At 34.3% G+C, this 21,292-nt stretch overlaps 1 protein-coding gene across 9 annotated transcripts in view; it reads right to left on the minus strand.

Annotated features, from left to right (window-relative positions):
* The window catches only part of LOC116341849 (transcription factor SOX-6), a 101,274-nt gene that overhangs the window by 39,540 nt on the left and 40,442 nt on the right, over positions 1-21,292 (minus strand). For all 9 annotated transcript variants that reach the window (XM_031769195.1, XM_031769203.1, XM_031769188.1 and 6 more), the window contains 6 exons: positions 8,884-9,212; positions 8,376-8,572; positions 6,726-6,842; positions 5,884-6,490; positions 5,555-5,690; positions 4,147-4,315 (listed from right to left, as the gene is read on the minus strand). In XM_031769195.1, the coding sequence (XP_031625055.1) occupies positions 4,147-4,315; positions 5,555-5,690; positions 5,884-6,490; positions 6,726-6,842; positions 8,376-8,572; positions 8,884-9,208 (1,551 nt within the window). In that variant the 5' untranslated portion in view covers positions 9,209-9,212. The remainder of the gene's footprint in view (positions 1-4,146; positions 4,316-5,554; positions 5,691-5,883; positions 6,491-6,725; positions 6,843-8,375; positions 8,573-8,883; positions 9,213-21,292) is intronic.

The following is a 21,292-nucleotide window of genomic DNA, read 5'->3' on the forward strand; positions in this document are numbered from 1 at the left end:
TCACAGACGAATAATGAAGATTGTTTATTTGTTTGCTCCTACCTCTTTCCCTCTCTACGTCTTGTCATTTGTAAGAAAATGTGTTTTTTTTTCTCAATACATATACTGTGTAACACATATGCAATTAAAATGTGTATGAGCAAATTGATAATAATACAGAAAACCATTCATCGTGTTGTGTCTCTAGTTGAAATAAAATGTGATTCGCTCTGGATAAAGTTTTGTTATCTGCCAATGTTAAAAAGCTCTTTCATCAGCTTACAAAAACACAAGCAGAAACTTAATTTGTGTAAACAGAGGCAAACAACTTCAATAACAACGATCTAGTACGTTTCGCTTGAATCGAGTATGAATTCAGAAGGCATTTGAATGATAGCTGCAGGCGAATCGTTTGTGACTGATTCACGTGTGAATTTTTGTATCCTTGTAGTTTCAATACGTTCTTACATCGCTGCTGTTTCCATTTTTTTTTTTTCGGTTGTGATAGAAATGGATGTGACTTTGATGGAAGTTTGGTTTTGCTTATATTGTTCCCAAGAGCGTATGTGTGTCTTTTGGAAAAAAAATGGGGGTAGAACGGATTTTCTGGGGCGCTCATTTTCATTGGCGCATCGCAATTGAATGATGATTATTGTTCTGTTGGCGTGGGTTTGTAAGCAAAACAAAGCCTCAACAGAAGCGAAAATGTGTGCTTATACTGTTTTCATAAACATGAGCGAATGTTCGCGCTCCATTTGCTAAATATTTTGGGCGACTACATTTTCGATTGGATGGCATTTTCAACAAAACACCAATTGTCTTTTGTGAGTTTGCATTTTCCATCCAGCAGCAATGACATAAAAACGACGAAGAATAAGGTTGAACTTCAACTGGGTGGATGCGCACTATACAATTGGTAAATTGTTATTTGTTTGGCGTTTTCGTTGTTGTTATTGTGAATATTGTGTGTGTCGACAAAAGTTCGGGTTTTGCTTTTGCTTTCATTGTTAGCTAAACGGTAGTGCTTATTCAGCTTTTCTTTTTTTTTCGGGGGGAATTGGCCATGCTTTAAGTTGCTGGTTCCATATTTTAGCGCATTATTTGCCGCATCTCTTGCTTTCACTGTCACTCTTATTCTTTTTCTCTCTCATTCTCTGTCTGTCTTTATGTATCATCAGCATCGTCAACAAAAGAGAGACCTCCCCAAAAAACAAATCCTATATTCACAATTCGCATACAATGTTTTTCGCTTTCTCTCTCTATGTATTATTTTCGAAATACACACACATAAAATTGAATGTGGGTGCGAGAGGGATAGAGCGGCAATGTGTTGTGTGCACGAGATGTGTTGTATTTTTCCACACGTATACACGAGCAAAAAGCATCTTTTGTTATTTTCCACCAAACCATTTTTGCTTATTTTCCCGACCAGGAATATCTCACTCGAATGAACGAGCGAGTGAACGAGCGAACGGGCTTCTATGTATATGTATGAGAAATCTGTGTACTGTATGCCAATACTGTCTGTCTATCGGATGCCAGAACGCGAGCTAGTCAACGGCACCTTCAGTGGATGTGTGTGTGTGTGTGTATATATGTACATTTGTTTGAGAGCAACTGTATCTATGTATGTCTTTTCCGTGCCACTCTGAATACGATTGGCATTGTGAAATATTTAGAGGGCGGCGTATTTATACACGATTGCTGTTGTTGTAAAGAACAATGATGCGAAAATAAACACTCACAAGCTCACTGTGTATTGTTTGAGCGTTTGCGTATTTCGACATTGCAAAGTATATAGGATATGCTAGCGTAAGCACTTTCTCGCTCACACTCTCTCTCTCCGCAACACAGCAACATATTCAAACATTTTCCATTTCATGGCGCACTGATAACAGATTTCTACTCTATATCGGAATTTTCACGATGGAATCTCGTTGTTATATATACTCGAACATGCAGCTATTTGGATTTGGTATATTCTATTTTTAAACATTTTTAGTTGTTATTCAGAAGAAAGAATCACCATCGATAATGAACAAACAATATATACTATTAACTTTTGTCTTATTTAAAATTGTCGTTTGTTTCGTTGAATTTGCTGGAATATTTACATGGTTTTGTTGAAAGCAATCAACCATTTTTTTCATAATACTGCTTTTCCCTTATTTTTCATGAGATTTACGGATTTTTTCACAATAGGTATCCATTTTCATAACTGGAGAAATGAAGGAAATTGCCATAGAAATAAACTTATATTGAATGGAATGCTATTCAATTTCATGGTATAAATTGAAATGTTCAATTTCAAATGAGGAAACAAATCAAAAATCGGATAATTTAACGAAGTAAGAACAAAAAAAAACAACTGGTTCGTCATCATTTGTGTAAATAAAAGTAAATTTTTCATCATCTATAGAAAGAAATTCGATTATTTTCAACGTAAATATGTGAGAAGTGATATAAAACTGATACGAATCAAGGAAAGAAGAAGTTGTCATAAAGAGAAGCAGTAACATACACAAAAAAATAGACATTAAATAGCTGGCAACTGACAAACGAATCAGCCAACCGAAAAAATACGCATACAACGGAATGTCTGTATTAGAGAGTAGAGAGAGAGCGAGAAAGTCTGACAAAGCGTTCGCGCATACAACAGATGAAGCACCACCCGCAACTTTGCCATACACACACACATACATACACAACAGGGCCCGAATACAATGTGCCGAATCGGTTTCGATTCTAACTAGTGGCTGTAGCATTGAATACATCGTTGCAACGTGAACGAATGGAGTGTTACCTTTTCCATACGAGAATTTGCAAACAGTGTATGTGTATCTGTCGACGTTGCGTGTATCGGTGTGCAAAATGTGTTTATATAGTCAATCCCACCAATACATCGTTCCCAGGCCAGTACAATGAAATCGTCGGCATTATATTCCAAACCATCCATAGATATAGAATTCGATTCGTGAATGCATCATGAAAACACTGTTGTACATTGAAATTCACGTAATGCCATCGCATTACATCGTCTTCACTTCTCTCTTTTGTTGATGTTGCCTACTGTATGTAACTATTGCCGTACATTGTTCGTATTTCCCACATTACAATACACCCACTCATTTGGTATGAAAGATACAAGAACATACCTCTTTTTGAGGCATCTTGCTCATATATAATCACAAATCGAAAATATGTTTGCTCGCATCACATCGTCTATTGTCACCTCCAATCCATTCAGACAACGGTGTTCAGTGTGTATGTGTCTGTCTGTCTGTGCAGGCAACCAAAAATACAATACATGAAATTTTTGCAATCATACCAACCCAATTCAACAAAATGCCATCCAAAACAGCACTCCAACGGTTGTCCAACCAACGGGGAATGATGTGACAACAACGACACAGTCGTATATGACATTTCTTTTTTCCTATTTTTGCAAAAACAAAATACACGGAATTTACATAGTGCAAAAAGACAGACAGTCGACGAAGCGTCTATGCGAGATGAGACATCGTGTGTTTTTGCTACACATTTGATTCGTGCAGCGCATGGTAATTTCTTCGAGTTTTTTTTTTTTTTTGTAGAATAGAGACAACTTTTAACTTTTTTCCACACTCAACCGAACGAACATGAAAGAAGCTCACATTCACACTTCTGCACATGTTCATGTTCCTTTTTTTTGTTTTCAAAACATATTCGGAGAATCAGCCTGGGAAGAATAAACTTTTGCGAAGCGGTAAAATTTTTAATTCTTCTTTCACTTGGATGTATCTTGGTTTTTTTGTGGTGCCTTACATTTTTTTTAAATATATATTTTAATGTGTACGAGTAACAGCCTCTCCAAAGTTAATCATCCTTAGTATAACACAAAAAAATCTACTAAAACCCTCATTGTATCTCTGAATCGTTCATTATTTATGAAAGTAAAACTAACATTTGCATTTATGCAATGAATTCATTACGATGAAAACAACGAATTGACTCTTCGTCGTTATATATGTATAATAATGTTTTGTCAAAAAAAGAATAATGAACAAAATTGCGAAAAATTTACGAAAAATGTACATTGTAAACTGTATTTTAATTAAGCGTAAATTTGAACAGTTTTCGTAGTCGTATTTTTTCTTTGTGTCTAAGTAGAGTTGTATGACCACTTACCCGTCGAATGAGTTCTTCGCGCAATATTTGCAGTCCGGTAATCACTTCATTAAGTTCTCGTTCTTTTTCGTCGATGCTTCCATTAGCTGTGGCCGCAGCAGCAGCAACTAGAGACGCTGCAATATTGGCCACTTTACGATCTGGAATACGGTCTGACACCATGTTTTCACTGCAATTAAACAAATAATACAAAATGAATGCGCGATCTTAATTTTCGGTTCGCATAAAATATCCGAAATCAGGCAATTTATTAAGCGATGTGCCAATTTTCGGTTCGAACGGAAGAGAGAAAGAGAAAAAGATGCGATGATGACAAAATTCGTTTCGTTGTCAATTCATTCTCTCTCCTATTATCATTATAACTCGGTGATAATTGTGTAATATATAATGTTTGATGATGCCGTTTGTGTTGTGTGACGAGTCGCGCGAGTCAGCTCGCTCTGTTATGTGTGAGATAATATTTTTGTGATTTTTGCATTAGCACAACGATTTCTTTTTTTTTTTGTGATTTTTTTTTTTATTTCTTAATACGCTTTGTTCACATTGTTGCACCTAATCACAGCGACTTTTGAATACTGATTATAAACACAACAACAACAACAACAATAAATGTTTTGCATGTAAAAATGAAGGACGAAAAATAAGACGATGCGAATGAAATCAGTACAATAAATTTGCATTGAAAAAGTAATAGAAATAAAAAAAAGTGAAACAGAATGAAATCACGAAGAGAATTAGAAAAAGAAAAATAGAAATGCGAATCAATTATTATCAGTGTTTGATTTTTGCGTCGCTTAGTTTGAGTATGAAGTCATCGTCAATTGAAGAGAGAGAGAGAGACAAAAAAACTAGGTTGAATCGAACAAAACGGACGAAATATATAGATGTATCAAATATTTTGTATTATATGAACATCAAGAAAACTCCCATGACTCTTGAAGAGTCGCAGCGAACAGATAAAATTGGCAGTTTGAATTCGTCGGATAGAGCAATTCCTTCAGCTTTTGTGATGCAAATTTCAAAAAAAGGGGGAAATGGCTTTTCTATCGATCACAGAAATTGGTCGTCAAGAGGGAGGAAGGAAATAATCGATTCTAATGGGAATGTATTGGCAATTTCCTTCGTTTCAATGCCATTGTTGACTTGAGTTGACATTTATTGAAAATTGAATAGACACATACCGTAATTGATGAGAGATTAATACTCAAATCTGGTCGAATCTGTCGAATTGATTATTGCCTTATACACAGGAAGAAAAACGTTTTTGTCACTCAATTTCTTTGCCATTTTGAAATAAGAGTGAAAAACGCAGATTTTTTGAATAAAGTGAAACCGAATGATAGATACGATGTATATTTTAATTAAATGTATCGGTATCAGTCATCTGACTGTGCCATTGCATACATACCTTTGCTTTAATATTGACGTCTGATTTTTGTTGGTTGTGGTTTCATCATCGTTGGACATTTTTTCCTGGCTATGTAGCTGTTGCTTGTGTTGTTGTCGATGGTTATCACGTTGCGCACCACTGTTTTTTGTCACCGCTTCAATGTAGAAAACGAAAGAAGATTAAGTAAAAACCCATCATTTATGAACAAAATTTCACTTTGCTCTAATTTCAAAATGTGTAACGCTTATAAACGTGTGTCAATTTTTTTTTCTTCTTTTATCTGATCAGAAGATGTTTCTTTTTAAAAAAATTGTGAATATGTTTGGTTTTAACTTGGTTTTACTTACCGGTTAAACGCTTTAGAATATTGTCTAATTTTGTGTTACTGCTGTTGTTATTATTACTACAATTATTGTTATTATGAAAATTACTAGAGTTTTTTGTGGTTGTTGTGGTTGTCTGTTGTTGTGTTGTTGACGCGGCGGTATTCATTTGATTGGCGATGCCTGTTGACGATGTCATATCTTGGAATGCGATATCATATTTCGGTAATTGAAATCGATCAGCCGCGTTTGTTGAATTCCGTTGTATATCGCACTGATCGCTAAAAATTTTCAATATAAAATCGTGCGCCTGTTCAATAGCTCGATTTCGTGTTGTTGGATCCTCTTCAATTTTGGTGGCAATGCTATTATCACTTAATTTATTACCGTTATTTATTAAATCACTAGAAATGTTTTCACTCAATTTATGCGACGTTTGTTGTACATTGTCTACAATATCATCATTGTCCAATGCAGAACACTTTAATTTATTTACTTTATCACTTGTACACTTCACTAAAACATCATTAACATCGGTGTCATCGTCGCTGTTGACAATATTTTTTTCATTATCCACATCGTCGTCATTGTCATCGTATTTGTGGTCAATGTTATTGTTATCACTTGGTCGCTGTATTGAATAAAATGTACATAATTTAAATTTAGAATTATAACAGAGAGTGTCCGGAAATCGGCTACAAACTGGATTATTATTCAATATGGCATGAGGTCAAACATCAAATTCATCATCGGGAAACTCAATGCACAAGTGGCTACTCATTTCGAAAATAATCCAATTTGATATGATAATGCAAATGGAATAACAAAAGGGAACGCAATGGAAACACACAAAAAGTTTACTTTACCGTTGCTATGGTTTGGATGTCGTTACGCGACTCTTTACTTTGGGCTTCAGTTCGGTTGATTTCTAAGTCTTCTGAATTTTTACTTGATGGAGATGCAGCGTCCCGCTTTTCTAAATGCTGAATAACCCATTCATGGGGTTTACGAAGTAAAAAAAAAAACAAATGCATTAAAACATCAAACAGATTCGATGACATATGAAAAATGTAACTGAAGGGGAGAATTCGGACGAATGGATTGTACAAAACGCATATTGGAATTATCATTCGCTTGACCTTTTCACCATCGGCCGAACAATTTTAACATTTGAAAATGGTTTTAAATATACACAATATTTCACATTTTTTTTATTCTCATGAATAAATGTGTGTCACAGCGATTACATCTTATTTTGATTGGGTATGTGATTCAAACCATTTTATTATTATCACAAATCGCAAGGGCGGCCGCACACACGCTTGCGCTCGCATACAATCATTTTCATTCTCTTGCCTCAAAACAAACACGAAACGACGCACGCTTTTATTCATTTCTACAATTCACTACCGAACAAATAAAACATTATTTATGTTAATCATTTATTGTCATTTTGAACCGAGTTTTTTCTTCCACAACGGTTATCGCGCAATGTGTTGGGCCGAAAAAAAAATTCGCTCATCAGAAATAAGAAGAAGAGAAAAAAATTGCCAACAATTCACTGTATCAAGCCAAATTTTATTTTTGGTATAATTTTTCATTTAAATTTAAATCTGGCGGTCCGAAACAGATTCAATCAGTCTTTGTATAAAATTACAAAAGAAAAATAAACGGCACATTTACAATGTAAATTCCGGGATTCCCGGCATTCGATGCACGATATGCAATTCCTTTTAACAAAAGCAATTTGTCTATTTGTTGCTTCACACGAATTTCCTTTATTACTTAAAATTTACACTCTTGGCCATCAAAAGCTTTGGCATCCGTCCTTTTGTCGAAAGTGTAAGAAAAAAAAGAGAGAATAAGAATCGGTTTCCTTATAGAAAATTTCAATTTTTAATTTTTCTAAAATGATGAAATGAATCTAGCGGCAATTACACGGCATATCTGTTGAAATATGTTTGCCACCAGAAGTTGGCATTTTTTTCCTAGCCACTGTTTATTCATGTTCAACCTTTGACATTCAAAAGGCTTGCATTTTTATTATCTTGAAAAGAGATTATTGTATGCGAAAAAAAAAACGCAATAAAACTGTGATGCCTTTTCTATTATTTGCGCAGTCGATTACACACGAATGGAAAAGTAAAGAGAATCATAGTCATTCTATATAGGTTTTTTACGAAAATGATTACTTCATTTGTGAGTATTTTTAACGAAGTGATTTTTGAACCGTAATAAATTGACGCGTATCAAAACCATACCGTGTGCACAAATGAAATCATCTTCAGCCGCTCCTATCATGTCCATTTTCTAAGCATCAATTGAGTGTATGCATTTTTCCGCGACATAAACAATCGAAAAATAAGGAAATTGTTTCTTTTTTCTCTGTGAACCTTTTACGGTTTTTATTTTTTTTATTGACTTTTGACCGAGTGCTCTTAGAAAGAACTCAACAAAAATCAAAATAAAATTACGACGACGTTGAAGAGAAAGGAAAAGGGGAAAAAATGAATTACCGAATGAATTGGTGAGCAGAATCCTACGTCGATCTTTGGTCGTTTACACGGCTCTTCATAATCACTGTTATTATTTCGTTCGTCAATCGATTGTCTCGTGTTGATCTTTTCAATATTATCTTCCTGTAGACGCGTTTCACTTGTTAATTTCGATTTAATGTTGTCAATTTTAGCTATGCATGACAACACATTTTTTGCTATGCGCCAGAGAACAAATGGAAGAAACAGAATTAAAAACATTGAACTTTAATTCAATGCGGTAAATGCTTATAAACTAAATCATATCTAATTGTACAAAATGATTTGTGTTCAAACCGTAATTTACAAATTCAATCAACAATGAAAATCTCATTGATAAAAAACAACGAATCGCTCAATTTTCAGTAATGTCAAGTCCCAGTGTAAATTTCATTACGGCGATTCAGAATTGGTTTTAATTAAAAAATGATGAGATAGAGAGTGAGAGTATGAAAAAGATTGAGAAAATGATGTTTTGTGCAATAAATACCGTCAAAACCATCTGATGATAGTGTGTTGACTGTGTCACAATTATCGTTTGCATCGTCGTCGTTGTTATTGTGATCGTTGTTATCGATGTCAGCCGTTGAAATATCAGCCGTGTCAATAATATCACAATCTTTGTTGTTGTCTGAATTGCTATTGAATAGTTCGTTTTCGGTGTGTGATTTAATGAGTGTGGTGGCGTTGTCCTTATCGTGATGATGTGTTGAATTTTTTTGATTTAATGTTGCCAAATTGTGCGCAATGGTTGTAGTCGTAGGTTGACAGCCTCCTTCTAATTTAGTCGGTGGTGATTTTCGCTTTGAAGACATTGCTCTGTAACGAAAACGTAAGCAGGGCCAATTGTTAATTTCCAATGAATATAAGAATAAGATGAAGAAAAACGAACATGTTGGAAGTCAGAAAAAAGACATAATAACAAAAAGATGAGAAATTAGTTGGTGACAAATGAGTCGATTTTAACAATGGCGCACATATTCCAAACACACGAACACACACTCAAAAAAAGAAGTGAATAATGCGTGAATTTGATTCGTGCAGTGTTTTCGAATGGCTTTTGATGTTTGGTTTTGAGCGAGTGTGAGTGTGTGTATATGAAAACATAAGCCATGATTCTGGGGGAACACACAAAAAAAAATAATAATGGAATTATTCCATAAAAGAATTTAAAATGATGGGAACGTCTTAAGAAGACAGAAAGACACATAAAAGTGATTAAGAAACGACAATCGTTTTCGTCGTTCAAACAACAACAACAAAAAATTAGAATAATAATTGACTGGTTATGTGGCGGCATTTTCTGGTTCTTTTCATCAGCGATTTATTGAATGTGTCGACGACAACGACGACGATGGTAATTTAGTGAGTTCGTTGAATTCATGTGTGTTTGTGTGGCATTTTATTATTTGGGCAGCCCAAGTACAATGGAGCCTTCCACTCGAAAAATTAGTCAAAAGTGTGAATAGTTCTACAATAAATGTTTGGTTGGAAATTTGTCGATGCTGTTGTCGTTCACGCTTTTGTTATTTGTATTGTGTGCGCGTGCGCTCACGTATCTCTCTGTTCACGCAGAAACGCAAATGGCAAACAAAATCTTTCGAGTTGATTTCAAACAAAAAAATATTTTTTTTAACAATGTATCGTTTTGCATTCATTTTTCTTTTTTTCATTCCTGATACTTTTTGACACTTGTCTCAAAAAGCATACACAGCAGCCGCCAGAATGATAATAATCGCAAAATTCAAATAAATTTGCCGATTTGTTTTTTTTTTTTTTTTGTTCACTCTCTTTGTTTCGAGAATGTGTCGGGTTTTTTTTCGCGTGAACATTTATATTTCCAAGAATTTCTTTTACAATTGTACCGCAACGGTTACACTCAAATATTTGCCCCTTTTGTCCGTTTTCATTCTTTTGTTGATCACAAAAAAAAAATGCCAATTATTATTGATCTCGCTTTCGATGCGCAAGCGATTGAGTTGAGTAGCGCTCGCGCACACCACACCCAAGTGTGAAAGGGGCCATGCGAACACAATTCCACGAAATGTGGCGTCTTATTTGAACAACTTATTAATCATATGAGATTCGCAATTTTCCCTCTCAACGAAACAATAAGAATAACCTCGATTGCGTAGGAAAGATAGATGGCGACTAAAAGAAGGAATGGGCAAAATAATGAAAGAGAATGCGTCAATCGAAGTGTGATATGGTCATTTTGCATTGCATTGTAAGAACAAAAGAATTCTCCAATCTCCAAGTTTTTGATGTACGAAAAATGCGAGCAATGAGAACGCAAACGTTTCTTATGCGCATCTTTTGACATGTGTTTATCCACCGATCGGCTAATGGATCACAAATGTGAACAATAACAACAACAACAACAACAAACATATTTTCTGTGATTCTTTGGTCGCGCTCAAGTGCATACACTAAGAAAGAAATCAATTGTAAACAACACTCAACAGCCTTTCCGAATCAAATAACAATAAGAAATATCACGTTTTTTATCTCTTTCGCCCGCGCATCCATAGTTTTCCGTTCCTCTTTACCTATTCTCAGTTATACAGCTCCTAATGTACATACATCTTTTGTTCAATGCGATCGCACTCTCAAAAAGAGAGTGCCGCTTCGCGCAATGTGTAAGTTCTTTCTTTTTTGTATGTGCAATTGTGTGTACTGTATTTTAATACTATGACGACTGTTCTTCCACAACTTTACTCATCTCACATATACACGAATATCACACAACAATGCACAAATAATCTTTTTAAGCGAATGATCGAATGATCGCTAGAAGGGCAGTGGAGAGAGGAAAAAATATAGATGCGCGACTAATATTGTGATGAGTACACTTATCCCATTGTCATTGCAGGAGCGAGCGAGCGTACAAACGGCATATGAAGTGAACTTATGTTTGTATGCCAGTGCGATTTTCGATCATTGTCTAATGTCCAAACAAATAGTTCATGTTCACAATCATAGCGCGCACAGTTTGAACAAGGAGAGTGCACAAGCGTTTGAGACAGTGATTGTTTTTTTTTGCTGTCTGAGTAGCGCTAGATATTTGTAACGTCTATGCACGTTCGATTTGCGCTCATATTGAATACACGTCGAACGTAGCAATGCTGCACAGACGCTACAAATATCCAGCGCTACTCGGACAGCAAAAAACAATCACTGGTTTGAGATGAGCGCAGAAGATGTAAACATGAGTGTATATTTGCTCTTCAATTCTCTTGTGTATACTATCTCTAACACACTCATTGAGCATTTATAAACAGACAATGACAAAAGAAAAAATGAGGATTCGAGATATATATATATATACAAAAAAAAAACGTTGTATACATACCGAACAAACTTAAAGACAATACGTGATTTATAATTTTACAATGCAAACACACATTATAAATATACACAAAACATGAATTGATTTTGTGTGAGAAACAATAACCAAGTGAATTCTTTTTTCCGTTCAAAGTGTTCTTATTTTCATTTTAAATGTATGTATATCGTCTAAATAATATTAAAGTTGTGTCTTCATCTCGATTTCTTTATGGTTTCTTTCTTAAGCGCAAAAATGAACGAAAATGTTCATGTTTCGATTTTTGTGTAGTTCGACCGAATAACAAACATATCCAGAAACCCAAAACTTCAATTGATTTATGATTTTTTTTTTCTCTTGTCTTTCTCACTCTATATTAAGCTTAATGCATCAAATCGACCATCGTTTTTCACATAAATAAAAAAAAATCTCAAATAACGGCATATTTTGTCCTGCAGATGTTTTAACATATTCTTCTAAAAAGGAAGAATCTAATGCGTGTACGAGCCCACGGTACTTAACATTTCTTAAATATCTGTCTCAAAACAGCACGAATATGCAGCGACAAAATGCCTAGGTTCAAGTCCTTTTCTTTTCTTTCTCTCTGTATGTGTTTTGTTTTTTTTTTTTTTTTTGGGAAAAATGCACATTGTTTCAAACCAATCATTGACACAGTGAATTTAAACAAACAAGAAACCTATTGCTATGTTCAAGCTTTGTCGAAGTCACGGCACCGACAATAGATTCGTAAAGAAAATAGATATCGACCCAGTTTTTGTTTTTCCAACATCGAAACTCAATGCAACTGGGTGGGAAACGGACTAATTTTTTCTCGAAGTGGAACGCAATGAAAATGCATTCGGTTCTTGTAATTTGATCTGTGTCATCTTTTTCATGGGCATTTTATGGATAGAGAGACATAGTTTCGGATACATTTCTCGGTAGAAAAGTGCACGTGCAGATCAATAACTTTAAATCTTCAAATTATTTTCTTTCAAAATAATCAACTTTAATTCGGTGTGCCGGATGCATTGTGTTTTTTCATTAGTTTTCAGGAGTATAAGATAGAGTAAGAATGAAAGATCAACATTAATTTATCCTCTTTGAAATGCTATTTCCGGTAAAATGCATCTTGTACACACACACCAATATAAGTATGCAACGAAGAAAAGAATAGACTCGAAAGAATCTCTTACATCTTTTCTCGCTTTGATTCGAGAGTGAAGTGTAAGTGCGGTGGAAGAATTTTCTTTTCTATGGTTTTTATTTTTCTAAGCGCACACGGCAGCGTACATAATTTAAGAAGAAAAAAGAACATGCAAATACCAGAGTGCACAAAACTATTTACGATAGAGAGCAAAGAATCCCAGAAAAGAAGCAACTACAAAAACAACAGAATAAAAAAATCGCAGAGAACAAACAACGCACAGACACCAAAATCAGGCGCGAGAGAGGAAAAACGAAAAATCAAAAGAACAACAACAGAGAGCATAGGTTTAGTTTCAGCACACGGAGTGATACAGAGAGAGAGAGAGTATGTATCTGTGTGTATAGTGCGTATACCGGGTAGTATTAAGTGATACTGTATTTTTTTCATCTGTTGTTCTGATGGAAATATACGCATATGGTCTCGACGTTGCACTTACGCATCAAAATGGACACATGTGTAAGCCACGCAACCAACAGCAATAGCAAGCGAAAATGATATGCTCTGGTTTTTCCATTATGAATCTGTATAGATGTTGTTGTTATTAAAATGTGCACAGCATATGTGCGCTGTTGCTATCGCTTGACAATCACAACATCACACCATATACTGAAATATATGTCTGGAAATTAAACCCAAGAGACATCCACTCACACACATACACTCTTTCTATTTCTCTCTCTCTCTCCCTTTTTCTCCGCTCATTTGATGTATTTTTTTCAAGTTTCTGAGAATTCATCGAGTCACAGAAGAGAAAAAACAGAATATAAAAAGGAATAATTCCCTGTGTATCTCTCGTCAAATTACCTACTTGTCGTACCGAGCACATTGTTGTTTCTTTTCGAATATTATTGTTTTTGAAAATGTGTGTCTTTTTGAATCTTTGGTTTCAGATTAATCTTGGAAAAGAACGCAGAAGACGTGAAGAGGCAAAGCAGCGAAAAAAAAACATCTTTATGAGGCCGAGACTCATTGGAAAAAAATGTCATAAAATATTTTTGTTTGCGTTTTTCGAGAGAAAAAATGGACACATGTAAGAATCAAATAATTGGAAGTTTGAAATTAGACACGATGGCAATGAATTAAATTGAGACGAAAAGAAGACATTTTTTTGTGTGTTTTCAATCAAATTGACAAGAAATTTATATATTTTCTTTCAAGAGTTTTCATTGAATCAGTTCTGACTAATTAGCGATTTCTATTCAAAAATTTACGGAATAAATCGGTAGGAAACTGATCAATTAGGTATATCGAGCATCTTCACATCTCTTCTTTCGTTGCTCAAAGTTGAAAGTGTGAGCGTGAAAATTGCAAAAATTGGAATTGGATTCGCTGTAAAATCGGATTTTTCTCGATAAAATCAAAATTCATTTTGTTTCATTTTAAGCCGGTTAAATTTTTCAAAATTGTCGAAAACTCCATTTTAATTGCGTTGTAAATGGTTTGTGTTTTCTATTTGAAATTTATGACACAAATGAACCAATTTTAACCAAAGAAATTAAATAGAACAATGAGATTGTACGAATGAACGCTGTGCACACCGGTTATAATGCGTGCAAACTGGTAAAATAAATCTGTTTGTTTATACGATTATGTTTGTTTATACAGTGGCCAGTCCAGGCGATGTTCAATTTATTTTTAACCATACTATGAACATCTCAAAACCAAATCACGCATTGACAGAAAAACAAAGGAGTGTTCAAACATTTTCGTTGTTATTTGAATGTTTATTGTTCTGTTTTTCTTTTTCTCTTATTTTTTTTAGTAAATACAGTCAGTTATTCCCGTTTGAATTGAATTTATCCCGTGATTTTTGCTATTTAATGGCATACAAAAAAAATTTCGAGGTCAAAACTTCAAAAGCATGAACGTGAATTGTTTGCGCAAAAAATCACACAAATGCATGTATATAAAAATTTGTAGAAATAATAGAGCGTGCTTCGAATTAAACAAAAAAGTCAGCAACGCACACATTGCAATCGCAATTAAATACTATAATTATTGAGGCGACCAACTTAATATAATCATTTTTAACGCGTACAATTAATGATAATGTGAATGGGGCGCGAAAACCTAAAAGCGTATTCAATCAAATGCGACACTAATGAGATCGAGAAGAGATCGAGAAGTGCATCCTAAAGTACTTGAGATATGAATCTTTCGAGTAATGATGAGATATAAGATTTAATTTTTACCAAGCGACATCTAATTCCATCCTGAAAACAGTGAACACCGTACATTAATCGTTTTATTCTAATTTCTTGGGTCCTTAACTACCCATCTGTCTAATGGCGGTAAAATGGTTTTTACAGCGCTGGAAAATGAGATGGACGGACAAAGAGAGACAAAAATATTAGCGTACGATGGCAATGATCGCCTAACGATAACGAGCATATGTATGCTCATCATTCGTTCAAGTGCATTCCACACTGTAGCCACTCGCAAACAAACTGTGTTAGAGAAAATGAGAAGCAAAATTGAATGAAATATGAAAAAAAATGAAGCCAAACCAATTTCATTCTATTTCATTTTCAGTTCTAATTGCATAATCTAACTAGAAATATGGATAATTGGCGAAAAATGTTCGAAGCAAAAGCATGAGTTTTGATCGCACTTGCGCGTTTACCGTCAAAGTGAGATACTTGTAACATCAATTATCTCGGGGGACTCGGAGATTTAATAGAATTTTTTATAAAGCGAATGAGTTAAGAAACATGGAAAAAACCATAAAAGAACAAGTTGAGAAAAAGCAAGTCAGAAAGAGATCAAGTTAAGGAGATATAGAGGCAAGAGGAGCAAACAAGATATTGATTCGCGAAGCGATACACCGTTTTGAAGAGAAAAAAAGGAATTGGGCGGGTGAGAAATAAAGAAAACAAACGGAAGACAATTTCATATATTTAGAAATTAAAAAAAAAAATGGATGGAAAAAGAAGACGATGCAAATCAAACGAGAGAAAAGTCGAGTTGAGTATATATATATTATTAAAATCACACAGGTCGAGTGTTATTGACGATGTGTGGCGACTTCACTGTGTTAAAACCAAAATGGAATCGTTGCTAGTGCGCTTGCACACACACACTTACACTTAAACGCACGATAAATATCCATATTGTATAATGAGAAGCACAACATTATATTCTTCATCGCGTAAACAATTATTACACAGGCAGATGTCTAACGCTTGTCTTTGCCTCTTTTCAAATCTGCCATTCGGATAATTTCGCTCATCTCATCTCAGCACAGCACAAAAACACAATAACAAAATAGGAAAATTAAATACTATGCATATCAACAGCAACAGCAACAAAATAAAGAAAATGCAATATAAGCATCGTCGCCGAGAAAACGATGCCGCTCGCGAGAAACATTGTTACAGCATCTCTTTTGCCATAGCCAAGATATTCCAAGCCGTACATTTTTCTGACAATGACTAAAGATACAAAAGTTATTAGTTTTGTGCGTTCATTTGTTTGCTTGTTTGATTGTTTGCATGTGTGTACGTGATGGCAAAAGAATGTGTCAAACGATACGGATTGCATTGAAAAACATCTCGCCGTTTGTTACACAAATCTTTTAATTACATGTGATGTTACATCGTTTTTCTTCGTTATTTTTGGCTCCCATTTTTTCTCCATTCATACGGTATTCGTGTTCGGTACGCGTTCATGGATTGTTTCATAAAGACACATTTCGACATAAAACAATTAGATAAAAACATTCACAGAGAATAAAAATGAGGTTTTTCAATATACATATATTGCTCTTTCTTCTCGTTTGGTCGTTCGCGTGGAAAATGTGAATAATAGAGAAGGAAATTCCAACAGATAAACGCTTTGCAAATGACAATTTACCAAATCAGAATGTGTCAACTGTAAATGCACTCAAGTAAAAATGATTTGTTTTCGAAACCATTTTCACCATTCAAAATACACTTTAATGAAGTGGGAAATTTTCGAATTTAACTTAATTTAGCCCTAATCTCCATTACATCCAATACATGACTCGAAAATCAAGAATTAGAACACAAAACTCAATCACTGTTGAAAATTTAATTTTACAACTCATTTTGCGAACATTCCAAAAGAGGGAATTTATGAGGAAATTAATCGAAGCTTTTTTGCACATGCAAATGCATCAACAATACACCGCATTTCGAATATTTTCTAAAACACACTTGCACATCAACTCGAACAAATTTTTCATTGAATATAGAAATTTTGCTGTTCATTGAACTAATTTAATTTATTGTCTGCTAGAAATGAATGCAATATGCAAAATGGTCGGGCATAAAGAGTTTCAGATTGTGTAAGTTTGTGTGCGCTTCGAATTGTTACAAATTGGAGCGCCGCTTGCTGTTTATCTCTCGGGCTCCCTTTATTTATTTCATTCGTCTCTTTCTCGTGCACATAGAACGAATGACACTCGTTCTCGGTTATGCAAGTGGAAGTGTAGTTGTCAGATATGTAAGTGCCGAAAAAAAAAATACACATGTGATTTCATTTAAACCGAAAACGAGCGAATGACGATAACGATGACAACAACAGCAACAAACAACCAACATGAGCATGTGGCAGTGGCTTGAACAACCAACGACGAAATCTGCCAAATGAAAATCTCATCACATTTTATTTATAGCATGATTCAAACAAAATACCAACACTTTCATAGGCATACACACACCCAAATCAAATTCAGATGAGAAAAAAAAAATTAATAAAAAATATTTTGCGGAAATAATTCATTTCTCAAGATTACACACAAATTTGTATGTCATACACACATTGAGAGGGACGATAAATACACGCACGCCGATCCATGTGTGTATAACGGCATGTGGCAATTTAAATGCTCAAGAATGGGAAATTGTGAGCAAAACATGGCATTGTGTAATAGGAAAATGCTATCAATACACAAATAATATACGGATTCTTAATTTTACTCATGACATTCGTATAAATAGAGCAGAAATAAGGTTTTGCGAAGCAAAGGGGCAATTTTTATTTTTGCGCTTTGCGTTCTATTTTGCATTTGACTTCATATATGTTGTTATTATTTGATTGTTGCAGTTGTAAGTGATATATTGTTATCGGAGTTTTTTTTACTCTTCTCTCATTCGTGTCGCTTTTTAGTATAAACGAAGTCAATTTGTGGTTGTCAATTGCGCGGTAAATGTCATGTTTCTCTTTGAAGCATTGTGCGCGCGCACATACCTCCAAATTACAAGCAGGTTGAAGGTTGTGCATATTTATATGTGCAATGCAGATCAACTGAAGAAACACACAAGAGAAATAGAAAGGGCAATGGCTGTTCTGATCGATTTTTTGTGTGATGCACATTTGGCTTGTGAGCAATGCTATTAAACCATATCATAAACAAAAATCAATGTCTCGTTTCAAAAAGCACACACACTCGCGGGATCGAACAAACACACACACAAACAGAGCATCTAAAATCATTTCCTTTCAATTCAACTGTCATCGCTACATCAAGCAAGTCCATCGAGCCGCAAAATCGTTATGTGTGTGATTGAGCGTAAACGAACGCCCGTTACTTACTCATTCCGACAGTTTCATGTGCACATCATTTTATTTAGGTAGCGAACATTCGCCAATTCAGTCTATTGTTTAAGTTTTTGCATAAGCTTTAAAAGATGTATATAAAATGGCAAATATGATCAAATGACATGCCGAAAGTATTGAACAAAACACACAATTAATAACATATCCAGCAAGAGAGAGAGAAGGAAAAGGAAAAGACGCGCACATCGAATAATAAAATCTATTGTCAAATGCGCGTTTTTTTTTTGTTATTGCATGGTAACACATAGAGCTAGCGAAGTAATAATAATCCTTTCTGATTTGTGTATTTGTGTGAATGTATCCATAAATGAAATAGGTTCAAGCAACAAAGAAATATTGATTGGGCTCTTTTTAACTCACTCAATCGCCGATGTGTTTATGCATACAATCACACTGTTGCTCTGATTGTTCCATGTGTACAATAAACAATTGATTTCGGTAGATGGTTTTTTGAGTGTTTCGGTGTTGTTGTATATTGCTGCCATGTGTTATTAAAATAAATAAATGGCCAAAACGGAATAGTAGATAGAGATTGGCAGAGCCAAAGCAGCATCACGATGACGGCAACGACAATTGTGAAGAGACGACGAAGACAGTGGGGTAGCAGCGGCAAAATCATATAGAATGCTAAACATTTAACGCTAGATGCCAATGACAATGGTGCGCGTACATTATAAAAAGCACACAAAGCATTTCATTCGCCAAACACATGTCATCATTGTTTTATTGTCAATTGAAATTTGTATGGTGTATTATGAAGCGATTTAATTTATTCAAATGACACAACAACGCGATGTGCGCCGTTCTTTTTTTTTCTCTCTACAACTACTACTACTTCGTAGTTCGTCTTCATTTCATCTCATCACTCTTACTATCTTTCTCACTCTAATCTTTATCGTTTCGTTTGCATTTCGATCGCGCATGGTCGGCCTCGAGCACCTTGATCATACACATACACACAATTCAACGAGATTCATTATTCACAATGGTGGTTTGTGTGCTTTTTTAAGATGTTCGCTCTTTTACTCTATTCCATAGACTCAATGAATTTTTATTTTCAGATTTTGTGTTACTTTTACTTGGAATGCATGAAGATATTACGGTGAACATTGAGATGAATGTCCCCCTGTTTTAAAACGATCAATTGTATCGCCTCAAAAGTTATATATACATATAGATAAAATGTTGAATTTTTCATTGCTCTAACGTCATACGCATTTATTGATTTTTGGCTTAGTATACACCACTTGAAAATGACGAAAAAATGTTGTAAAAGTTTCAACAAAATCATCCAAAAGTCTATTCTTGTTCTTTTGAATGCTTGTTTTGTTGCCATCATATAATATTCCGCACTTGTTTGAAAGCTTACTAAAAACGTGTCGTTATTCAAAAACACACAATGTCGAAGATGATTTTTTTTATGATCCATTTTCATGTCTTTCGAATTTATATATCTCAATACTGTTACTTCATGATGACATAGTTGATCTGCTTTCATCTTTTCATCAAAATACGCACACACACACACGCGTACGCAGGCATGATCAAATAAAAAATGGTTGCTTTTTGGTCAAGCAATAAAAAAGCTAAATACACTTTACTTTATGTCATTTTAGAAACGGATATTAATATAAAAAGATGCGATGACATTTTGTCTTTTCGCTTGATCATATTTAAATGTCCATTTCAATTTTATTACGAATTTTTTTCGTACAACACCACGAAATATAACTTAAAAGCTTTGTCTAGAATCCAATGATGGAAGAAGATGAAACTCACAACTACTTCACCAATGATAGTCAATTTTGAGCACATTCAATTGACGTTTTATGTACATTTAAAATTGTTGCTGCTGATATTTTCCCATTATTATTTTTTAAATGGAAAACAAATAGCCGATGCCTTGGCAGATGATACAAAAACTTCTTTCCTTCGATTAATTTTCACATGAAAAATTAAAAAATGCCACAATCTTATATACTTTTTTAACGAAACGAATACATTTGAATGGGATTAATTCAAGAATATTCTATACCATTTCAGAGGTAAGTTAATGAACGAAAGCTGCTGCAAAAATTTGCAGAAAATTATCAAATCCAAAAAAAAAAACTGAAATGACAAAAGCATAAAATGAGCAGAATAATAAAGATTTTTATCAAGACGAATTTGAATTCTTGTATCTTGGAATTTTATTTGCCAAACACAGTTCGTAACGAAAAACAAAAAAAACGACAACATTTTATTCCAAATAGTTTGCCCAAAGCATTTTTCAGCTTCATGTGCATTATTCTGATTAAAATGAAACCTTCTGTTTCGCATCATTTTTATCTTCTTCTTTTTTATTTTCTCGCTCCCGATTTGGTCTCTTTTATTTTTCTTCGGTTTTTCTCATAATGAAAGAGTGGTCAAAAAACGGTTTGTGGATAAACAAAATACGTTTGTGAATAATGAATTAATTTTGAACAGAAATAGCTGAAAGCATTGGGAATATGATAAAATATCAAACAAACATTAATATCTCAATGAGAAACATTTTACTTAGAAGCTTTTATGGACGTTATTACTTCGTTATGTTGATCGATACCCCCACAATTCAAACTTGATTTGACATTAAAAAAATAAATAAATAAAAATGCATTGAATTTATACTTTCCGAAAATCGTTATTTTCCTTAGAAATGTTGCATCAGTTGTGAAATACAGTATAATTTCAACGATTTGGTCAATCGTTTATTACGTCAATAAATTGTTCACTTCTTATTTACAAAGTGTTTAAATTTGGAAT

Source organism: Contarinia nasturtii, unplaced genomic scaffold (genome assembly GCF_009176525.2).
Source record: "Contarinia nasturtii isolate CC-2019 unplaced genomic scaffold, AAFC_CNas_1.1 Cnas_scaffold_129, whole genome shotgun sequence".
In the NCBI taxonomy this organism is placed as follows: domain Eukaryota; kingdom Metazoa; phylum Arthropoda; class Insecta; order Diptera; family Cecidomyiidae; genus Contarinia; species Contarinia nasturtii.